At 37.5% G+C, this 20,917-nt stretch overlaps 1 protein-coding gene across 7 annotated transcripts in view; it reads left to right on the forward strand.

The window, feature by feature from the left end:
• Positions 1 to 20,917, forward strand: part of WDR26 (WD repeat domain 26) — a 49,450-nt gene that overhangs the window by 18,544 nt on the left and 9,989 nt on the right. For all 7 annotated transcript variants that reach the window (XM_063716550.1, XM_003775419.5, XM_054519681.2 and 4 more), the window contains exons 7-12: positions 4,415 to 4,553; positions 11,390 to 11,530; positions 14,894 to 15,013; positions 16,990 to 17,135; positions 17,431 to 17,509; positions 17,798 to 17,927. In XM_063716550.1, coding sequence (XP_063572620.1) covers positions 4,415 to 4,553; positions 11,390 to 11,530; positions 14,894 to 15,013; positions 16,990 to 17,135; positions 17,431 to 17,509; positions 17,798 to 17,927 — 755 coding nt within the window. The remainder of the gene's footprint in view (positions 1 to 4,414; positions 4,554 to 11,389; positions 11,531 to 14,893; positions 15,014 to 16,989; positions 17,136 to 17,430; positions 17,510 to 17,797; positions 17,928 to 20,917) is intronic.

The following is a 20,917-nucleotide window of genomic DNA, read 5'->3' on the forward strand; positions in this document are numbered from 1 at the left end:
CCTTCACTCTTCATATTTCTTTAGTATTAGGACCTGTGTAGCTAACATAATACCAGAATTGTTGATGTTGGTGAGAATACCTCTTTCACATTCAGTGGATATTTTCTAGCCTATATCTTCACCTTATTATAGCACTGTACTACTCTACTTTGAAACTTTTCCTTTGACTTCTAAAACATTCTAGATTCTTAGTTTACTCCTGGCTATTCCTTAGGCTCTTCTTTACCTGTCCCTTTAAGAAATACGTGTTCCAGGCCAGGTGCGGTGGCTCACGCCTGTAATCCCAGTATTTGGGAGGCCGAGGTGGGTGGATCACGAGGTCAGGAGATCAAGACCATCCTGGCTAACATGGTGTAACCCTGTCTCTACTAAAAATACAAAAAAAATAGCTGGGCGTGGCGGCACACGCCTGTAGTCCCAGCTACTCAGGAGGCTGAGGCAGGAGAATCACTTGAACCCGGGAGGCAGAGGTTGCAGTGAGCAGAGATCGCGCCACTGCATTCCAGCCTGGGCGACAGAGCAAGACTCCGTCTCAAAAAAAAAAAAAAAAAGAAAGAAATATGTGTTCCAGAATTGTTTCTTCCCTCATCCTTAGGTTATACTTCAAGGTTCTAATGACAACTAGATACAGGCCAGAGCTACAGAATTTATCTCCTGAGCCTTAGACCTTAATACCACAATTTGGGTTCTCAGGTACATTAAACACAGCATGTCCGAAACAACTTCCTTTCCCTCTCACCTATTTTTGCAAAATCTGCTTTTTCTTAAATTCCCTACCTCAGTGAAAAGCAACCATCTACCCAGTTTTCCCAAACCAGAAAACTTGGAGTCAGCCTTAGCTTTTTACTGTAGAGATTTTAAAGCCACTAAGAGAATAATGTCAGACATTACGTTATATACACAGTCTTGAGAGTGAGTTGTGCCCTTTATTGCTAAACTGCAAAAATAGAACCCGAATTTACTTATTTTTTAATTAAAAAAAATTTTTTATTCGACACATGATCTTGCCCTGTAGCCCAAGTTGGAGTGCAGTGGTACAATTATAGTTCACAGTAGCCTTGAACTCCTGTCTCAGCCTGAGTAGCTGGGGCTTCAGGCGTGGACCACCACACAGCCAATTTCAAAAAAAACTTTTTTGCTTTGTTTTTGTGTTTCCATTGTTGTTTTGTGGTTTCTTTTTTTTGGAGATGGGGTTGCTCACTGTGTTGCCCAGGCCAATCTCAAACTCCTGGCCTCAGGTGATCCTCCCACCTCGTCCTTCCAAAGTGCTAGGGTTACAGGTGTGAGCCACCATGCTGGGTCTGAACCAAAATTTAATTCCTATTATTTATCTAAAATTAGTCTTCAAAAGAAAAGTTGCTAATTTTTATTACCTTCTTTACTCTTTTAGAAACTAGATTTTAGCATTGGAACTAGAAAACTATTTTCAGAAATTAAATCTTAGCTTTGAAATTAAATACCAGCTTTTTTCTGGAGAATAAAGAATTATGAATAAATGAATTATTCTGGTTAAAATGAATTATTCTGAATAAAAAATCCTGATGTACATTGAAAAGGTTTATTAGATTGTATACAATTTCTAGGCCGGGCATGGTGGCTCACACCTGTAATCCCAGCACTTTGGGAGGCCGAGGTGGGGAGATCACTTGAGCCCAGGAGTTTGAGACCAGCCTGGGCAACATGGCAAGACCTTGTCTCTACTAAAAATACAAAAATTAGCCGGGTATGGTGGTGGGTGCCTGTAATCCCAGCTGCTTGGGAGGCTGAGGCAAGAGAATTGCTTGAACCCGGGAGGTAGAGGTTGTGGTGAGCCGAGATCGTGCCACTGCATTCCAGCCTGGGCGACAAGCGAAACTCAGTCTCAAAAAAAAAAAAAAACAGGCCGGGCGTGGTGGCTCACGCCTGTAATCCCAGCACTTTGAGAGGCCAAAGTGGCTGGATCATGTGAGGTCAGGAGTTCGAGACCAGCCTGGCCAATGTGATGAAACCCTGTCTCTACTAAAAATACAAAAAAATTAGCCAGGTGTAGTGGTGTGCACCTGTAATCCCAGCTGCTGGGGAGGCTGAGGCGGGAGAATCACTTGAACCCAGGAGGTGGAGGTTGCAGTGAGCAGAGATCGCACCACTGCACTCCATCCCGAGCAACAGAGCGAGACTCCATCTCAAAAAAACAAAGATAAACATTAGAGGAGGAAAAAACTATTTCTGATACTGAAATTGCTTATTTGATTGGAGTTTTGTCCAGCAGTGCCTTGAAAAATATGATTTTAAAATGGTATTTGGAAAGAAAACTGGTCTTGGAGTCAACCATAGGTCCAAATCTTAGTACAATTACTTACCAGTTTTATGACATCTAGTAAATTATTTGTCCTCTTTGAGCCTCATGAAAATGGGGATAATAGTACTTCCATGAGCAATATTATATGTGAAGTGTCTAAAGCGGCATTTGGCACCTAGTAATTGCTTAATAAATGTCAGCTAGTATTGATTATTTTATCTAAAATCACACATGTATAGTAGTAATATTAAAGCAATTTAATTTAAAAATCTGAAAGTTTAACACAGCCTGCAAATACCCATCTGCTAAGGTAGATTGCCATGTGTACCAAATAAAGAATGTTAATTTATTTTTTAAATGTATATTTTGTTTCAGACTGGTGAATTGACAAAATATAATTCTAAATTATTGATTGGGAAAAGAAGCAAGGAAGACCGTGTTTCAAGATACACTTAAAGGTGTATCCATTAATGTTTAAATAACGTTATTTTTTTGGGTTTTTTGTTGTTGTTGTTGTTTGAGACTGTCTGACTCTGTCACCCAGGCTGGAGTGGAGTGGCACGATCTTGGCTCACTGCAACCTCCACCTCCCGCATTCAAGCGATTCTCCTGCCTCAGCTTCTTGAGTAGCTGAGACTACAGGCAGGCGCCACCACACCCGACTAATTTTTGTATTTTTAGTAGAGATGAGGTTTCACCATGTTGGCCAGGCCAGTCTCGAACTCCTGACCTCAGGTGATCCATCTGCCTTGGCCTCCCAAAGTGCTGGGATTACAGGTGTGAGCCACCGTGCCCAGCCTACTCAAATAACGTTTTTTATAATACAGAGAATTTATAAAGTAGAGCTATTCTGTCTAAACAGTAGCCACTAACTACATGTGTCCATTTAAATTCAAATGTAAAATAATTCAAATTAAATAAATCAAGTTCCTCCAGCTTACTGGCCACATTTCAAGTGTTCAATAGCCACTTGTAGTGAGGGCTACCATATTAGATAGCACAGGTATATAGCATTTCCACTGTCACAGAAAGTTCTGTTGGACAGTTGATATAGAGGTTGGAAAAGAATGATTTTTTTTTAAATGAGTGCTTAATGAAAATAGTCATTTAAATTGGTAAACCGGATCATAAATCACAAAATTCTTTGCCCTTGATATATAATATTAGCTGCCATTTATGAGGTACTAGCTAAGTGTCAGATTCAGTCTAAATGGTTTATAGTCATTTTCTCTTCCTCTTATTTCATCCTTGGGTAAGGAATTCTGTAAGGCAGATACCTTAATCTTTGTTTGATAGTTGGAAAAGTTGAGATTTAGAGAGGTTAATTTAATATCTCAGAATCATAGCTAAGTGACTGAGCCAAGATTTGAATCTAAGTCTCTCAGACTACCGCTCCCATTCTTAAGGCTTTGCTCTTAACTACTGCACTCCTTGCCATATATTGCACTTCTCCTGTGCATCCCCCAAAATATTATTAATCACATTTGAGTATCTCTTACATTCCAGAAATTTTAAATGTATTTCTAATTCTTACAAGAATTCTAAGAACCCGGTTAGGTAGATACTAATCTCCTTTTGTAGATGTGGGAACTCAGGCTGAGAGTAGTTAAATAACTTGCCAAAGACATTAAAGCTTGTGAGTGAGAAGGACCTAAACTCATTATCTGGAGCCTATTCTGATTTTGGTTTCGGTTTGTTTGTTTTTTGAAATGATCTCACTCCATCACCCAGGCCGGAGTGCAGTGGTGCAGTCATAACTCACTGCAGCCTCTTAACTCCCAGGCTCAAGCAATACATCCCCCTCAGCCTGCCTAGTAGCAAGTGAAAAAAAAAGGGTAGCCGGGCCTGGTGTCACAGGTCTGTGGTCCCAGCTACTCAGGAGGCTGAGGTGGGAGAGTCTCTTGACCCCAGGTGGTCAGGGCTACAGTGATCTATGATTGTGCTACTGTACAACAGTACAGAGCCTGGGCAACAGAGAGACCCTGTCTCAAAAAAAAGATTTACAAATGCATTCATTTCTTATTTTTAAAGTTAGTGATGTGATCTTCAAAGAAGTTTTGTCAGTTGTTTAACCTTTTTTATTATTATTACTCTAATCTGTTTTGAAAGAATAATTTGTGGCCCTCTTTGTTTTAGGAGGCAGTTCCCATGTTATACGCAGCAGATACTTACGGAGCATTGTAATGAAGTGTGGTTCTGTAAATTCTCTAATGATGGCACTAAACTAGCAACAGGATCAAAAGATACAACAGTTATCATATGGCAAGTTGATCCGGTATGTACCCCAATATGAGTGTCTATATTATAAAAGGGGATAATTTTGAATCTAATTCATTGATTACATATTTTTAAGTATATATATATCAATAGCATTCTTTTCCAAGAGCATTTTTTATCATTTTTGTTACATCTTCATGTGTTGTATAGATATGTAAGTTAATATTGTCAACATTGTTGAGTGTTTATGTGCTAATGATAATGTTAAATCTGTGTATACATTATCTAATTTAATATTCTGAAAAACTCTGTAAGGTGCTAACATCTCCTGCAGTCAGATGAGGAAACTGAGGTAGCAGTTAAATGCTTTGACTCTCACAGCTAGTACATGACAAAGTTTGATTCAAATCCCGGAATACCTTGACTCCAAACCCACTGCTATTAACATATCTGCCAATTTATATCTTTGTTAATACTTGATTGAAAGATTAGGCCAGGCACAGTGGCTCATGCCTGTAATCCCAGCACTTTGGGAGGCCGAGGCAGGAGGATCACTTGAGCTCAGGAGTTCAAGAGCAGCCTGGACAACATAGGGGAGAGTCTGTCACTACAAAAAATTAGTCAGGCATGGTGGTACACACCAGTCGTCCGAGCTACTCGAGAGGATGAAGTGGGAGGATCACTTGAGCCCGGGAGGTGGAGGCTACAGTGAGCTGTGACCTTGATACTGCACACTGAAGCCTGGGCAACAGAGTGAGACCCTGTCTCAAAAAAAAAAAAAAAAAAAAAAAATTAATACAATGTCCATTCTGTCCCAACCACAAGTTAGAAAAGACTCATTACTCTTTTGCCTTCTGAAGCCCATCATTATCTTGTGTAATTGGTGGACCTTGTTGTGTAATCCTTTCCCCCTTTGTTTTCCCATTGATATATATGAAAAGTATTTTATTCTGGATTTAAAATTCTAAGTTCCCTCTAAAATCAGATAAGTGTTCGTTTATAACCAGATGACCTATGGATTTGTTGTGGGTAATAAGTATTTTCATTTATTTCAACTAATTGAACATTTATCAAGCGATCAAAGGAGCACATGACTTCAGATAGGTTAAGGAACTATATTTGGTTTGGGAGTCATTCACCTAAAATAAACTTATTTTCTTTTCTTTTCTTTTTTTTTGAGACAAAGTCTCGCTCTTGTTTGAGACAAAGTCTCGCTCTTGTCCCCCAGGCTGGAGTGCAATGGTGCGATCTTGGCTCACTGCAACCTCTGCCTCCTGGGTTCAAGGGATTCTCCTGCCTCAGCCTCCCGAGTAGCTGGGATTACAAGTGCCTGCCACCATGCCTGGCTAATTTTTGTATTTTTAGTAGAGATGGGGTTTCACCATGTTGGCCAGGCTGGTCTCAAACTCCTGACCTCAGGTGATCTGCCTGCCTCAGCCTCCCAAAGTGCTGGGATTACAGGCGTGAGCCACTACGCCTGGCCAAATAAACTTATTTTGAAGTTAGAAGTAAAATATGCTATTAGCTCAGGATAAAGTTTTGGGCTCCCATGTTGAGAAACATAGAAAAAGGGAGTCATAGATGGAAATAATTTTTTTTCTTTCTTTTTTTTTTTTTTTTTTTCTGAGACAGTATCTCACTATGTCCCCCAGGCTGTAGTGCAGTGGGGCAATCTCGGCTCGCTGCAACCTCTGCCTCCCAGGTTCAAGAGATTGTTATGCCTCAGCCTCCCAAGTAGCTGGGACTACAGGCGGGCGCCGCAACGCCCGGCTAATTTTTTCATTTTTAAAATAGAGACGGGGTTTCACCATGTTGGCCAGGCTGGTATCATATTCCTGACCTCAGCTGATCGCCCACCTCGACCTCCCAAAGTGCTGGGATTACTGGCGTGAGTCACCATTCCCGGCCTAACAGTTCTTTTTAGAAGAGAATTGAATTTGAGAGTATACACCAATTCTTGCATACCTACATATGCTACAAACAATGAAAGGTAAATAAGATACATTCTTTACCATAAAGCAGTGGTTCTTTACCTTTTTTTGGTACCACGTACCTCTTTGGCAGTTTGGCAAACCTATGGACTCTTTCTCAGAATGTGTTTAAATGCATAAACCAAAGCACATAGCAAGGCCAAATATATGTTATGTATTCATTACTAAGGAAAGCCAGCTATATTGATATATAGTTAACATAGTACAAAAACATATTTTTTATTTTTATTTAATGCTTTATTCATGCATTAAATAATAAATTCTAGCAGCAGATATAAGTACCAGAATTTTGAAGTAGTGATGAGCATAAATATTTCAAGGTATCTGCAACAACTATAATATGATATGAAAAGACTTAAGATTTCTATTGTTAATGGAGTCACCTAATACTACCTAATTTAGTATACTAGCTAGTATACTACCCACCACTACCTAATAATATACTACCCTGTGTAATTACTAATATACCCAGTACTGCCTAATACTACCTTGTTAATTGCCTGCATTTGAGAGTGAAGGAAACACCAAATTTCAGGCTGTGTTTAATAAAAATAGAGATGTGTCTTTTTCTCATTTAAATTCATAGACCCCTGATTCTATCCCTGGACCCGTTCTTGTAGATCTCAGGTTTAAAATTCCTGCGAAAAAAATGTACAGTTTAAATGAAAACAAAATTCAATGAAATAAGCATGATACATAATAGATAATACATAAAGTATTATGAAAGCGCAGGGAAGCTTTACAAGTCGAAATACCTCATGAGAGCCTTATTGTGCGTCACACAGGTGGACAACAGGAAAGTGGCATTCTAGGAAGACAGGAAAACTTCTTGCCCTCCTGTCCTCCTCCAAAAAAAAAAATAAGAGAATGGGATGAGTAATGGCAGAGTGGGAGATTAGACTAGAAAAAGAGTTTGGGATCAAATCATAGCCTTTGCATACTATTCTGAGTTCTGTTTTCATTCACCAATCATTTATTTGCATGATATATGAAAAAGAAGGTAGTAATACCAAAACTGGGCTTTATTAGTTTTTCCTAGTAGCAGTGTATAAGAATCCCCTTCATTTAGCCAGTATTTATTAAACACCTGCTGTGTGCCAGGTCTTTTGCTGTAGACAGACTAAGCACATGACAATACACCATAATTTATAGTGGGTGCTACAGGAGCTCATCAAAGAGAGCCTACTGGAACAGGAAAGCTAGGGAAAGTAAGAAAAGTAAATATTAGGTGAAGAAGAGGTAAAGAACTATTTAGGCAAAACTAGTTAGGATAGGCCCTTGGGCAAAAGAAAACGTAACATGGCATTTAGGTGGTTTGGGTGAAGAGTTTTAGGTAGGCTAGAGTTGAGGTTAATTAAATAGCAGCCAGATCAAGGAGGAGCTTTTGTATTCTTTGCTAAGAAGTTTAGACTCTTATGCCAGTGTTTCCCAGAGTGTTTTTGCAGGAATAATGGGTATGCAGAATTAATAGGTGTTACATGTAAAGGGCTTTTGTTGCCAGATTAGCTTGGGAAATGCAGAGTTAATGCTTACATTCCAATATGAAACAGAGAGACTTTTAGAGACTGTAATTTTTAGATAGCTGTATTATAGTGAGTCCTCTGGGACTGTTTGATTCTTTTGGTATGATGGTATTTTTGTTATGTCAAATACTGTCTGAAAAAATTATAAGAAAATATGTGTTCTTTTTGGCCGGGTGCGGTGGCTTTACCCCTGTAATCTCAGCACTTTGGAAGGCCGAGGCAGGTGAGTCACCTGAGGTCAGAAGTTCAAGCCAACCTGGCCAACACGGTGAAACCCCATCTCTAGTAAAAATAAAAAAAATTAGTCTGGCATGGTAGTGTGTGCCTGTAGTCCCAGCTACTTTGGAGGCTGAGGCAGGAGAATTGCTTGAACCTGGGAAGCGGAGGGTGCAATGAATTGAGATCGCGCCACTGCACTCCAGCCTGGGCAACAGAGCAAGACTCCATCTCAAAAAAAAAAATATGTATATATATATATATGCCCTTTTTGAACATGTGTGTGTGTGTTTTAATGGAGAGAAAAAAATACATTTAAGAGAGCCTTAAAATTTGAGTTGATGTGATTCCAATGCCTACTTTCCTTTAACAGTTTTTCTTTGCCTAAAAAAGATGAATTTTACCCATTCCCCGCAAAATCCAAGCAAAGTCATATAGGCTCCACAAACATGTTATTTCCACTTTGAATAAATTAGTGTAAAGGCACTGTGCTAACGAAGATATAGTATTAATGTTTTTGTTTTCAACTTTATCTTTTATAGGATTATATTTTTTTCGTTCATGTACATAAAACAGTTTTTGAGTTAAATTTTTTTTTTTTTTTTTTTTTAAAGACAGGGTCTCGCTCTTGTCGCCCAGGCTGGAGTGCAGTGGTGCGATCTTGGCTCACTGTAACCTTTGCCTCCCGGGTTCAAGCAATTCTCCTGCCTCAGCCTCCTGAGTAGCTGGGATTACAGGCATGTGCCACCATGCCTGGCTAATTTTTGTATTTTTAGTAGAGACAGGGTTTCACCACATTGGCCAGGCTGGTCTGAAACTCCTGACCTCAAGCTGTTCGCCTGCCTCAGCCTCCCAAAGTGCTGGGATTACAGGCATGAGCCACCACACCTGGCTGAGTTAAATATTTCTAAAGGAGTTTGTCTTCAGTTTAAAAGCAAATCTTTGTGTTGATCTGGGGCAGTACTGTGAATGAAAATTTGTTCCTGGAAGATCTTGAGCTAGTCAGGAAGACTTGACTTGCTTAGTAAATTATTTAAACCATTTTGACCTAATGATACTGCTGATCTAACACAAATACCTCTTACCCACTTCCCAAAGAAAAATCAGAAGTAGTTGCATTGTTAACTATTCAATTTTATGAAAACAATGGTGATTTGGACTAGATAATTGTATGAATGATAAACTTAGGGTTCAGTGAAGAAACAATAGCATAAACATAATCCATTTTGCAGTGACATTTCTTAGGAGGGGAGGAATCTCCAACCTAATTTTATCAGCCTAGTTCCCAACTTTTTTCAACTGCTGGTGGGTCATTCCATTGGAATTTCCCCCCCCACGCCCTCAGGCTCAAAGCTAAACTCAATAAATCTTAAGACTAAAGTCTAAAACTTATTGTTTCTTCCCACCTTTAGTCAAATTCTTACTTCCTCTATTTCTTGTAAACATCCATCCCTATCCCCTAAACCAGAAATCTGGAGGTTGTCTTTGAAGATGTTTTGTTATATTCTGTCATGTCATTTTTATCTCCACAATATCTTTTTTTCTTTTTTTAACAGGAATCTCACTGTGTTGTCCAGGTCGGTCTTGAACTCCTGGACTCAAGCAGTCCTCCAGCCTCAGCCTCTCAAAGTATAGGCATGAGCCATAGTGTCCAGCCCAAAATATCTTTTGATTCTGACCTCTTTTAGTCCTTAACATCTTACATTAGGGCCTCATTTTTTGGGAACTGACTGTGAACTATGTATGGCTCATTATGGTTCCATTGTCCCTTTATGGTTTCCTCATCCTGTGTCTTTCTGATTGATCTTCCACATTGTTATCCTAGTTCTCTTCCTAAAGCCAAATATCACACTGTATATTCCCTAGCTTACAAATTTTAAGTGGCTTTTCACACACAGGGAAAATGTAACCCCTTAGCCTACAACAAACATGTCAACTCTTGCAGCCTTGTCACTTGCCACGTCTACATTTGCACTTCACAGTTCAGCTTGCATAGCTTACAATATGGGCTTTTAAGCGAGGCAGCCCAGATTCAAGTCCCCATTGCACTACAAACAGGCATGTTTCTAACCTTTCTAAACTTTTGTTTCTTTCCCTATAATATGAGAGGGGGCAATATTCTAGATTTGTGAGGATTAAATGAAGTATTGTTTGTGAATGGTGCAGTAGTGGTTAACATTAATAAGTGGTAGCTTTGCTGGTAGGATTGTAAAATGGTGCAACCACTTGGAAAACAGTTTGGCAGTTTCTCAAAATGTTAAACAGAGTTAGCATACGACCCAGAAATTCCACTCCTATGTATATACCCAAGAGAAATGGAAACATATGTCTACACAAAAACTCATAAATATTCATAACAGCATTATTCATGATAGCCAAAAAGTAGAGAAACAGTCCAAATGTTCATCACCTCATGAATGGATAAACAAAATAATTATACTGTTATTATTCAGCAATAAAAAGAGATTAAATACTAATACATTCTATAACACGGATGAACCCTGAAAACATGCAAAGTGAAAGAAGCCAATTAAAAGAGACCACATCATGTATAAGTCTATTTATGTGAAACGTCCAGAATAGGCAAATCTATAGAGACAGAGACAGAAAGTAGTGGTTGCCAGGGGCTGCAGGGAGGGAGGGGTATGGCAGCTGCTGATGGGTAGGAGGTTTCTTTGGGAAATGATGAGAATGTTCTAAAAATTAGATGGTGTGATGGTTGCACAACTCTGCATATACTAAAATATACTGAGTTGTATACTTTAAAAGGATGAATTTTATGGTAAGTTATATCTCAAGTTGTTTAAAAATATGTAAGAGACAGCTCTTATTATACCCATCTGTTTTCAGTTGCCTTGAAAGCTTTCTAAGGTCAAATTCAATGTATCTTTATACACATATTAAAAATGTTAATGTATCTTTATATTTTCATCGAGTACACAATGACTTGTGTATAGTAGATGCTTAATAGTGTAGTAGATGCTTAATAGATGTTGCAATGTGAATGAGTCTTTGATGAAGCAAGCTGTTAAAGGGAAAATTGGTCTGAAAATTTCCTGAGATTAAATTATCAAAGTACATCTTTGTAGCTATTTAAGTTCTTACATCGGGAAACAATGACTTTAGTGATAGGAGTTAACTGAATTGTTTATTTTCCCTCCTAGGATACACACCTGCTAAAACTGCTTAAAACATTAGAAGGACATGCTTATGGCGTTTCTTATATTGCATGGAGTCCAGATGACAACTATCTTGTTGCTTGTGGCCCAGATGACTGCTCTGAGCTTTGGCTTTGGAATGTACAAGTGAGCGAGTTCCATCTTTGGTTGAGCTTTTAAGTACAGCATAGTCATAATGTACATATTCATTATAACTTTATTGATTTATATAATAGAACCATTCAACCTAAATTACTATACTGTATCTCTTAGTTATTCAAGTGGAACCCAAGTTTCCAGATTTATCAATTTAAATATTATGCTCAGTAATATATTTTTGAAAGAATGATCAGTAAGTGTTTTCAGGATGTTTGGCTTTGTCCTATGGAATTTATACTATTTACTGTGGTTCCTCGGAAAGAATTTTATAATGGTTTCATAGTTTCACAATTGTACATTAAACCTACCTTTGAAATGTTAAAGGTCAGCGTTAAACCAAATTTTCCATTCTGATGGCAGTTGCACCATCTCCTTACCTATATTTAATATACTAAGCTTGTTTAGTGAAGCTAACTGATGTTTTCAGTACTTATTACTAAGGGCTTTATTGCTTGGTTTGTTCGTTTGTTTGTTTGTTTGTTTTTGAGGCAGAGTCTCGCTCTGTCACCCAGGCTGGAGTGCGGTGGCGCAATCTCGGCTCACTGCAACCTCCACCTCCTGGGTTCAAGCGATTCTCCTGCCTCAGCCTCCAGAGTAGCTGGGATTACAGGCATCCGCCACCACGCCTGGCTAATTTTTGTATTTTTAGTAGAGACGGGGTTTCATCATGTTGGCCAGGCTAGTCTCGAACTCCTCACCTAAAGTGATCCGCCTGCCTTGGCCTCCCAAAGTGTTAGGATTACAGGCATGAGCCACCGTGCCTGGTCCGTTGCTGTTTATATATGAAAATTTGAATTTTATGCAGGGTCCCATTTTAGGAAAAGTCGGTATTAGGTTCAGTTTGTTATTTACAGTTCATGTTTTAGAAACCCTGTAGTTACAATAGTAAGACTGCCTTGCTGGTCAGTCATTTCCTTGTTTCAACTCCAGCTTTTTATTAAGAAAATTGTCAAATATTAAGAAAAGTCGAAATAGGACAATGATGATCTATGTGCCCACCACTGTAGATTCAACAATTGTTAACATTTTGTGATATTTTGTTTGTACATACATGCATAGAAACATGCATTTGTGGCCGGGCGCGATGGCTCACGCCTATAATCCCAGCACTTGGGGAGGCCAAGGTGGGTGAATCAAGAGGTCAGGAGTTCAAGACCACCCTGGCCAAGATGGTGAAACCCTGTCTCTACTAAAACTACAAAAATTAGCAGGTGCGGTGGCAGGCGCCTGTAATCCCAGCTACTGGGGAGGCTGAGGCAGGAGAATCGCTTGAACCCAGGCAGCAGAGGTTGCAGTGAGCCGGGATCGTGCCAGTGCACTCCAGTCTGGGCGACAGAGTGAGACTCCATCTCAGAAAAAAAAAGAAATGTGCATTTGTACTTATATATTGCATATATATACATATCTAAAATATTTGAAAGTAAATTAGATATCTTACCCTAAATACTTAAGCATGTATCTTTTAAAAAATTCTACATATTCAAACATTATGATATCTAAGAACATTAACTATAATTCTCTAATATCTAGTACTCATGATCAAAATCCACAATTGTTCCCAAAATGTGTTTTATGCCATTTTTGTCAAATCAGCATTTAATCAATGTTGTATTTGTGATTGGGTTCAGGGAGGTGGCAAAACATAAGAGTAGAATATTAAAATTGCTTTCTCTCAGTAAAACAGAGCTCGCAGTGAGTCTGACCTAGAAGATCAAAGAAAACTTTTTTCCTTTAAAACTTGCTTTCCACCTTCCAAAGGAGAAAGTATATCGTCTTAATCCCGTAATAGAAATTTAATGTAGAGTGCCTTTGTAGTCTTCGTTTGACCAATTAAACTATGTTCTAACATAACTTTCATTGTGTAGTACTTTATATACTTAAACTTCTTCTAAAAGGGTGATCTAATCAGTTTTCAGATTTCTTTAATCATTTCTTAAATTAGGAAAAGTCCTTTCTAATCTAATAACCTCATGTACTCACTATTTAGAACATAATAAGAGAAGACAAACGATTTCTGCCTTCAGAATTTAGTGTGTTAATGTATTTGTCAATGGAAAATGCCAAGAATTTAGCTATTGCTTGTGTATTTGTGCTCTAAACTTTCAACGGTTTCTATCAGTCAACCCAAAAGAGTAAATAGGGGAGAGTAGTTAACAATTTGGGGGAAGGATTTATATCGCTGAACACTTTTTTTCCAGTGTGAGGGAGACCTGGTTTTCTGTTTTTGTGCCCTCTTTTAGTACTTGGCCCCATTTCCTAATCATACCCTTTGTTTTCACTCTTTTATTTCTACTTTTGATTACCCGTTTCTCACAGGAAAATTATCCCCATGTACCTTTTATTATTATACCAAGGGCAGCTATTATCTCTCAGATCCTGTTTCTAATCCATGAACAAAATGGAATCAAGACTAGATTAAATGGTATGTGTATACCTTCTAAGTTGAGTAATTCAGAAAATGTAACAGGAGTATACCTGAGGGTTGTAACCACTAAATATTCTTACTTAGAAATGCCATGGAATGGCTATGTTAAACAGTACAAAGGTTCCTCTTTCTAGTACTTTTCATTGAAATAAGGTTTTGTATCAGAAAAATGTTTTTTTCTCTCTTTCTACCTTCCCTACTATATTGTGAGCATTTGAATATGAAATTTAACATAATTTATGTAGACTGCCCTTTGCCTACTTTATGGGCATAGTTTTTCTCTTTTTCTTTTTCTTTTTTTTTTTTTTTTTTTTTTTTTTTTTGAGACAGTCTCACTCTGTCACCCAGGTTGGAGTGCAGTGGCATGATCTCAGCTCACTGCAACCTCCACCTCCTGGGTTCAAGTGATTCTCGTGCCTAAGCCTCTTGAGTAGCTGGGATTACAGGCATGCACCACCACATATGGGTACAGTTTTTTACTCATTAATCATGTTCTTGAGGAATTGCTAATTGCATTAACTGCAGTTTTAGAATAAAATTTATAAAAACTTTGGACTGAGAAGTGAAAGCTCAGAAGGAATAGGTACGTGGTCTTGGGCTTTTCATTATCTTGCTTGGGAAAAATTACATGTTTTAGTTTATGCATATAATTGATTTGCGATGAGAGATTTATTGAAGTTTATCTCATCATATCTACTCTTTGGGTTACCTGTGCCAGACATTGTTCAACTCCTGGGTTTTTCTTCAGGTTCTTAATTTCTCTTCTGAGTGCTGTTGTCTCTTTTTTGTAGGGTCACTTAAATTCATTACTCTACTTAGAATGAACTGGGAAACCAGCCAGACATCCCAGTTATTTTTTTTTTTTTCACATATTTCCTTTAGAGGGGTATCTTGAAGGTCTCATTTGCAGTTTTATTTCCTAATAGACAGGAGAACTAAGGACAAAAATGAGCCAGTCTCATGAAGACAGTTTGACAAGTGTGGCTTGGAATCCAGATGGGAAGCGCTTTGTGACTGGAGGTCAGCGTGGGCAGTTCTATCAGTGTGTAAGTATTCAGTGCCCCCTTCGCAGTGTCTGTTGGTTTAAAAGCAAATGTACTTTTGTTTAAACGATTTCCTTGACTCAGTATCTTATAAAGTATACTCTATGGGCCAGGCATGGTGGCTCACACCTGTAATCCCAGCACTTTGGGAGGCCGAGGCAGGTGGATCACCTGAGATCAGGAGTTCAAGACCAGTCTGGTCAACATGGTGAAACCCTGTCTCTACTAAAAATACAAAAATTAGCTGGGCATGGTGGTGGGCGCCTGTAATCCCAGCTACTTGGGAGGCTGAGGCAGGAGAATTGCTTGAACTCAGGAGGCAGAGATTGCAGTGGGCCAAGATCGCGCCATTGCACTCCAGCCTGGGCAACAAGAGTGAAACTCTGTCTCAAAAAAATACATAAATAAAACAAAATATACTCTATGACCACCTACTTTGCCGTCGTCGTAGACAAGCACTGTCCAATAGAATTTTCTGGGTCATTTTTTCCTTTCTTTTAAACGTTTCAAATGTTTGTACAAAGTATATAGACTTTGGATTTAGTAGAAAAAAATGTGGTTTTTTTTCTACTAAAAAAAAATTTTTTTTTTAGTAGAAAAAAAAATTTAGTAGAAAAAAAATTTCTACTAAAAAAAAAAAAATTTGTTTTTATGAGCAAGTTTCTAATTTATAAGAATTGAAAAGATTTTTTAAATTTCTTTTGAGATTTTTGTAACCAAAAAAAAAAAAATGCTGAATTTTATGAGTAGACTCCCTTTAATATTTGAATAATAAAAGTGGTGACAAGTGCTACCAGAGTACTTTTCAGTCTTTGTGTCAGCTTCTAATAAGTAGCTGCCCTAATTATTTTGGATTGTTGGAATGATAAAAATAAGTTTTATGGCAAGGTAAACTTTATATCATAAGTATCATTTATATCATAAATCATAGTATACCTTGCCATAAAACTTTCTCTGTTACTTGCAGTGTAGTCTAGATTCTGTGTCTCATATTACAGACTCACATGGTTCCAGTATGCACGTCCAGATTTTTTTTTTTTTTTTTAAGAGACAGGGTCTTGCTCTCTGCCACCCATGCTAGAGTACAATGGTGATCATGGCTCACTGCAGCCTCAAACTTCTGGGCTCAAATGATCCTCCCGCCTTGGCCTCCCAACGTGCTGGAATTACAGGCATGAGCTACCACACCCGACCCCAGATCAATTTTTTAAACTAAAACAAGATAATCATTTAATTTAGCTAAAACAGGTTATCAGTTTCTTTTATTAAGCTCGTTTGGAACACATGGATTTTGGTGTTGTATTATCTCAATATGGTTATGAATTGTTCTTAATTCCCTGCGTGCAAGATGATCATGTATGTTTCTGCTGAGTTTGCCGTCCTGTACCGTGTTAAGACATCAAGATACAGGATTATCTAACTTATAAATGGGAAGGGTTGTTCCTCTCAGAACTTTGGATATTCAATGAGATAATGACTACAAGAGCTTTGATCTGTAGAGCACATTACAAATTTTGTAAATTTTTGAAAAATGTCATTAACAGATTCCTCCAGTCTGTATGAAGCTGTAAAATGTTTTAGAATCTTTTTCCATTTCACAACTCCTAATTATTAGGATAAATTGCAATATAGTGAATTTTAAAGGAACCTTTAAATTGTTTTTGAATAAAAGTAAGACCTTACTTGGAACTTAGGGACTGTTTCTTTCTTTGTGTTATTTATGCATGGTGAGTTATTGAAGGGAAGATAGAGCTACAAAGTGTCTCTCTGCTTTCCCTTAAGTATGGTTGTAATGAAATTTGAACTATATTCAGATTTTCATGGTTAAAAACACTTCTAGAACAATTAGGTTGAGATCAGTCTCAGGAAAAAAAAAAACCTCTTACTAAAAGATATTGTGAAGGGGAGTCTTTTGGTTCTTTATTTGCTTTCTGAGTGCTGTTGAGTAATGAAGTTAATAGTAGTTTTTTCTTACTCAGGACTTAGATGGTAATCTCCTTGACTCCTGGGAAGGGGTAAGAGTGCAATGCCTTTGGTGCTTGAGTGATGGGAAGACTGTTCTGGCATCAGATACACACCAGCGAATTCGGGGCTATAACTTCGAGGACCTTACAGATAGGAACATGTAACTATTTTTTGTTTCCATTAAACAACAATTACCTGATTTATATTAAAATGTGTAGTGGAACTTGCCTTTTCACAGTTTTTATGTTTTTTGTTTTGGTTTGTGTGGTAATTTGGATTGGAGGTCACATGGTACTTAGTAATCAGTAACTTAGATTCTTCTCAATTGAAGTACAGTATGTAATAGTGATGGCAGGCAAAATTGTCATACTTAAGCTAGCACATCTTATATATTGATAATTTGGATGTCTTGACTCTTAATATGTTGTTTTTGACAAATTATTTTCTGGTTCCAGAGTACAAGAAGATCATCCTATTATGTCTTTTACTATTTCAAAAAATGGCCGATTAGCTTTGTTAAATGTAGCAACTCAGGTATGTTTATTAATATAATTTTCTGAAAAATTTGGCTTAGTACAAGTTTTATTTTAACTGTTATTTTCAGTGTATTTATATTAACAAAATTTTCTACTTACCCTTAAATTTTATTGCATGTGTTTGATCCTTAAATGTGTATAATCAACCATAAATTTGTCAGAATATTGGTATTTTGCATAATAGAAAATGAAGATATTTCATCAGGCAAAGGGATATTTACAGATACTTTTAAAAATTTGTTTGAGTTGAGGTAGAGTAAATATCTGTATTCTCCTTTGCCTGCAGGGAGTTCATTTATGGGACTTGCAAGACAGAGTTTTAGTAAGAAAGTATCAAGGTGTTACACAAGGGTTTTATACAATTCATTCATGTTTTGGAGGCCATAATGAAGACTTCATCGCTAGTGGCAGTGAAGGTAAATTGTGTCCTTATCAGTTTACATATATTGATATTAAAGTCTGTAAATCTCAATTTATGAAGGCAGTCATGTCTCCAAGAAAATTCAGGGTAGTAAATTAAAATTCTTTCATTTATCCAATACACGGTTAATTTCTCTCTGTAATGACCTAAGCCCCCGTATTATCACAAATTGTCACATACTGTCATGTATTACTTTCTCCTTTTCTGTAATGACCTAAGCCCTCCATATTGTCATGTATTATCACGGATCAGCAGTGCTGATTCTGACCACGTAGCAGTGTGTTTGGTGCATGTGTCGAATCAAGATTTAGTTAAATTATTATACTTTCATATGTTGACTTGTATTTTCATGGAACTGATTGTTTTTAAGGGTTGGTAGTATCTGAAAAATCAAGGTTAATTATGATGCTCTACCTGAACTTGGACAGATTTGACTATAGTTAGTTCTTCAATATTTCTTCAGTGGTCACCAGAGTTATAATTGAGTTTGTTAATTCTTAAGATTTTAGGAAAGCTGAAATTATTCTTCCTACTACTACCCTTTTGAATAAACTTGTTCTCTAATATAAAAGTGTCAGTGTCCAGACAGGAATATGCCTAAAAGCACTCTCATTTAAAGTGTGAATTGTTTAGAAGATGCAAGCACAAATAAGTGAGGCAGTAATAAAATTTAGTGTACTTTTTAAGGCGATAGGAACTTAACTAGTGGCAAATTACTGCAAGTTTTTATTCAACACATTTTTCTTGAATACCCACTGTACAGTTCTAGATACTATAAAAGCAAATTATTTAAGTCACTTTTTTTGGCCGGGCATGGTGGCTTATACCTGTAATCTCAACACTCTGGGGGGCCTAGATGGGAGTACTGCTTGAGGCCACGAGTTCCAGACCAGCCTGGGCAACATGGCTAGACACTGTCTCTACAAAAAGTAAAAAATATATACTGAATCTGGTTTTATAAGATAGACCAAGGAATTAGATTATATTATGTTCCATTTATTGTATAAGATGTTTACTATCCCTATCTTGACAAAAAACTGATCTTGGTAGATAAGAGGATCATAAAGTGCACATGAGGTTTACCTTTAAGAATAAGGCATATTTAAGGATTGGGACAAAGAGAGACATTTAGAGATTTAGATTTTAACATCAAGCATATAAATTCATCTATTCCTTTTCTTTTTTTTTCCTTTTTTGAGTGCAATGGCACGATCTTGATGCAACCTCCACCTCCTGGGCTCAAGCAATCCTTCCCTCCTCAGCCCCTCAAGTAGCCCCAATGAATTTTTGTAGAGATGGGGTTTCACCACGTTGCCCAGGCTGGTCTTGAATTCCTGAGCTCAAGCAGTCCACTTGCCTCTGCCTCCTGAAGTGCTGGGATTACAGGCATGAGCCACCGCGCCCAGCCTGAATTCATCAATTCTTTCTTTCCACCGAAAATCAGTGTCAGATGAGATTGGGAGGAAAGAGGAGTGGTTAGGTAGCAATTGGGAATTTACTTTTTTCCAGTCAGGAAATTTAGTTTTTTCCACTACTTCTAGATTCTCTGTTGGCTTTTTGTTTTGTTTTGTCTGTCTGTTTTTAATATATCGCAGGAGATAATAGACATTAGTTTCTAATTAAATTTTCCTGTGGTCTAAATATGTTAAGCCTTCTTGCTTTTAAATTCCTCCTATTTATAAGATGTCTTCTCCCATGGTCTATTCAGTCCTGCTTCTGGTAGGTTTTCTTTCTCTTAATTATGCCTGAGAATCCCTTACAGCTCTTTCTATGTACCCTAGAGGTACTTAAAATTATGTATGGCTACCATTATCCCTAGAAAAGCCAAACATTTTTTAAGCCCAAACTAACTTAGAAACAACGATGAATACTATAATTAAACCACATTATCTTCTGGTTTAGGGCTACAAATTAGACCACTGTCAAGTACAGAGATTAGTCTTCTCATGACTCAAGTGATTTAGAATGGTTTTGAAAATCAGTCAGATATAGTGAGTATATTATCTCCCAGGATGACCACAGTAATCCATTTGCCATTTATTTGTAAGGAATATATTTCAATGACCCTCCAAATCCCCAAATATATAAGTGCCAGTATAAAATAGAGCAATTAAGAAACCGTTTCCCAAAAAAGTTATACCACTACTCAAGCCTTTTCATTGTGCTGGCAATATGTAGAAAAACTGGACTTTTTTACCTTTGCATAAGCAATAGATTTCTCAGATTGATACAGCAAACAGAGCTTGATGATAAAGCGTGTCATTTTGACCTTGATTACTTCAAATCCTGTTTTTCCTGCCTTTCAGCAAATATAGTCCTTGAATATATATTCACAAAAACATTTTCCACCAAATAGAGAAATATTCAATTGCATTCACACTTTAACCCTGTGATCCTTCTCCTTGTGGATCTCTTCAGTTTAGGAAGGAAATACAGCTAACCTGTCTTTTTTTTTCTAATTTCATTTCATGTAAGAAAAAATTATTTTCAAAAATTATTGAGCAGCAGATACTGCTAAGAAGATAAATTCAGTTTTTTAATTATTGCCTTTTAGCTTTTGCTTCCCACATACACACACAAAAAGTTCAGATACAGTTCTAGCTTTTTATCTTCATGTCAGAAATTTTGAAGCTAAGGCACATCCTCTAAGGTTTCCTCAACTGGCAATACACCCACTCACAGTTTGCACATTGGCCACATACTTAACTGATATATCATTAAGTTATACACCTTTCTAATTTGCCCTGGGATTCTGCCCTCTGTTCAAGAACCATCACCTGTACTTAATCTCATCACAGTAATAAGTGGTGTTTATTCCAAACACCTTTCCACATACAAATGTATTTAATCCTTATAACAACATGATATGAGGTTAGTATCCCCATTTACAGGTGAAGGGTTGTAAAGAGTGAGTAATTTGCCCAAAGTTGTTCAGCTAGTCAGTGTTGGAGGAAAGATACAATGTTGAGTAGTCTGATTCCAGAG

Source organism: Pongo abelii, chromosome 1, assembly GCF_028885655.2.
Source record: "Pongo abelii isolate AG06213 chromosome 1, NHGRI_mPonAbe1-v2.0_pri, whole genome shotgun sequence".
Taxonomy (NCBI): Eukaryota; Metazoa; Chordata; class Mammalia; order Primates; family Hominidae; genus Pongo; species Pongo abelii.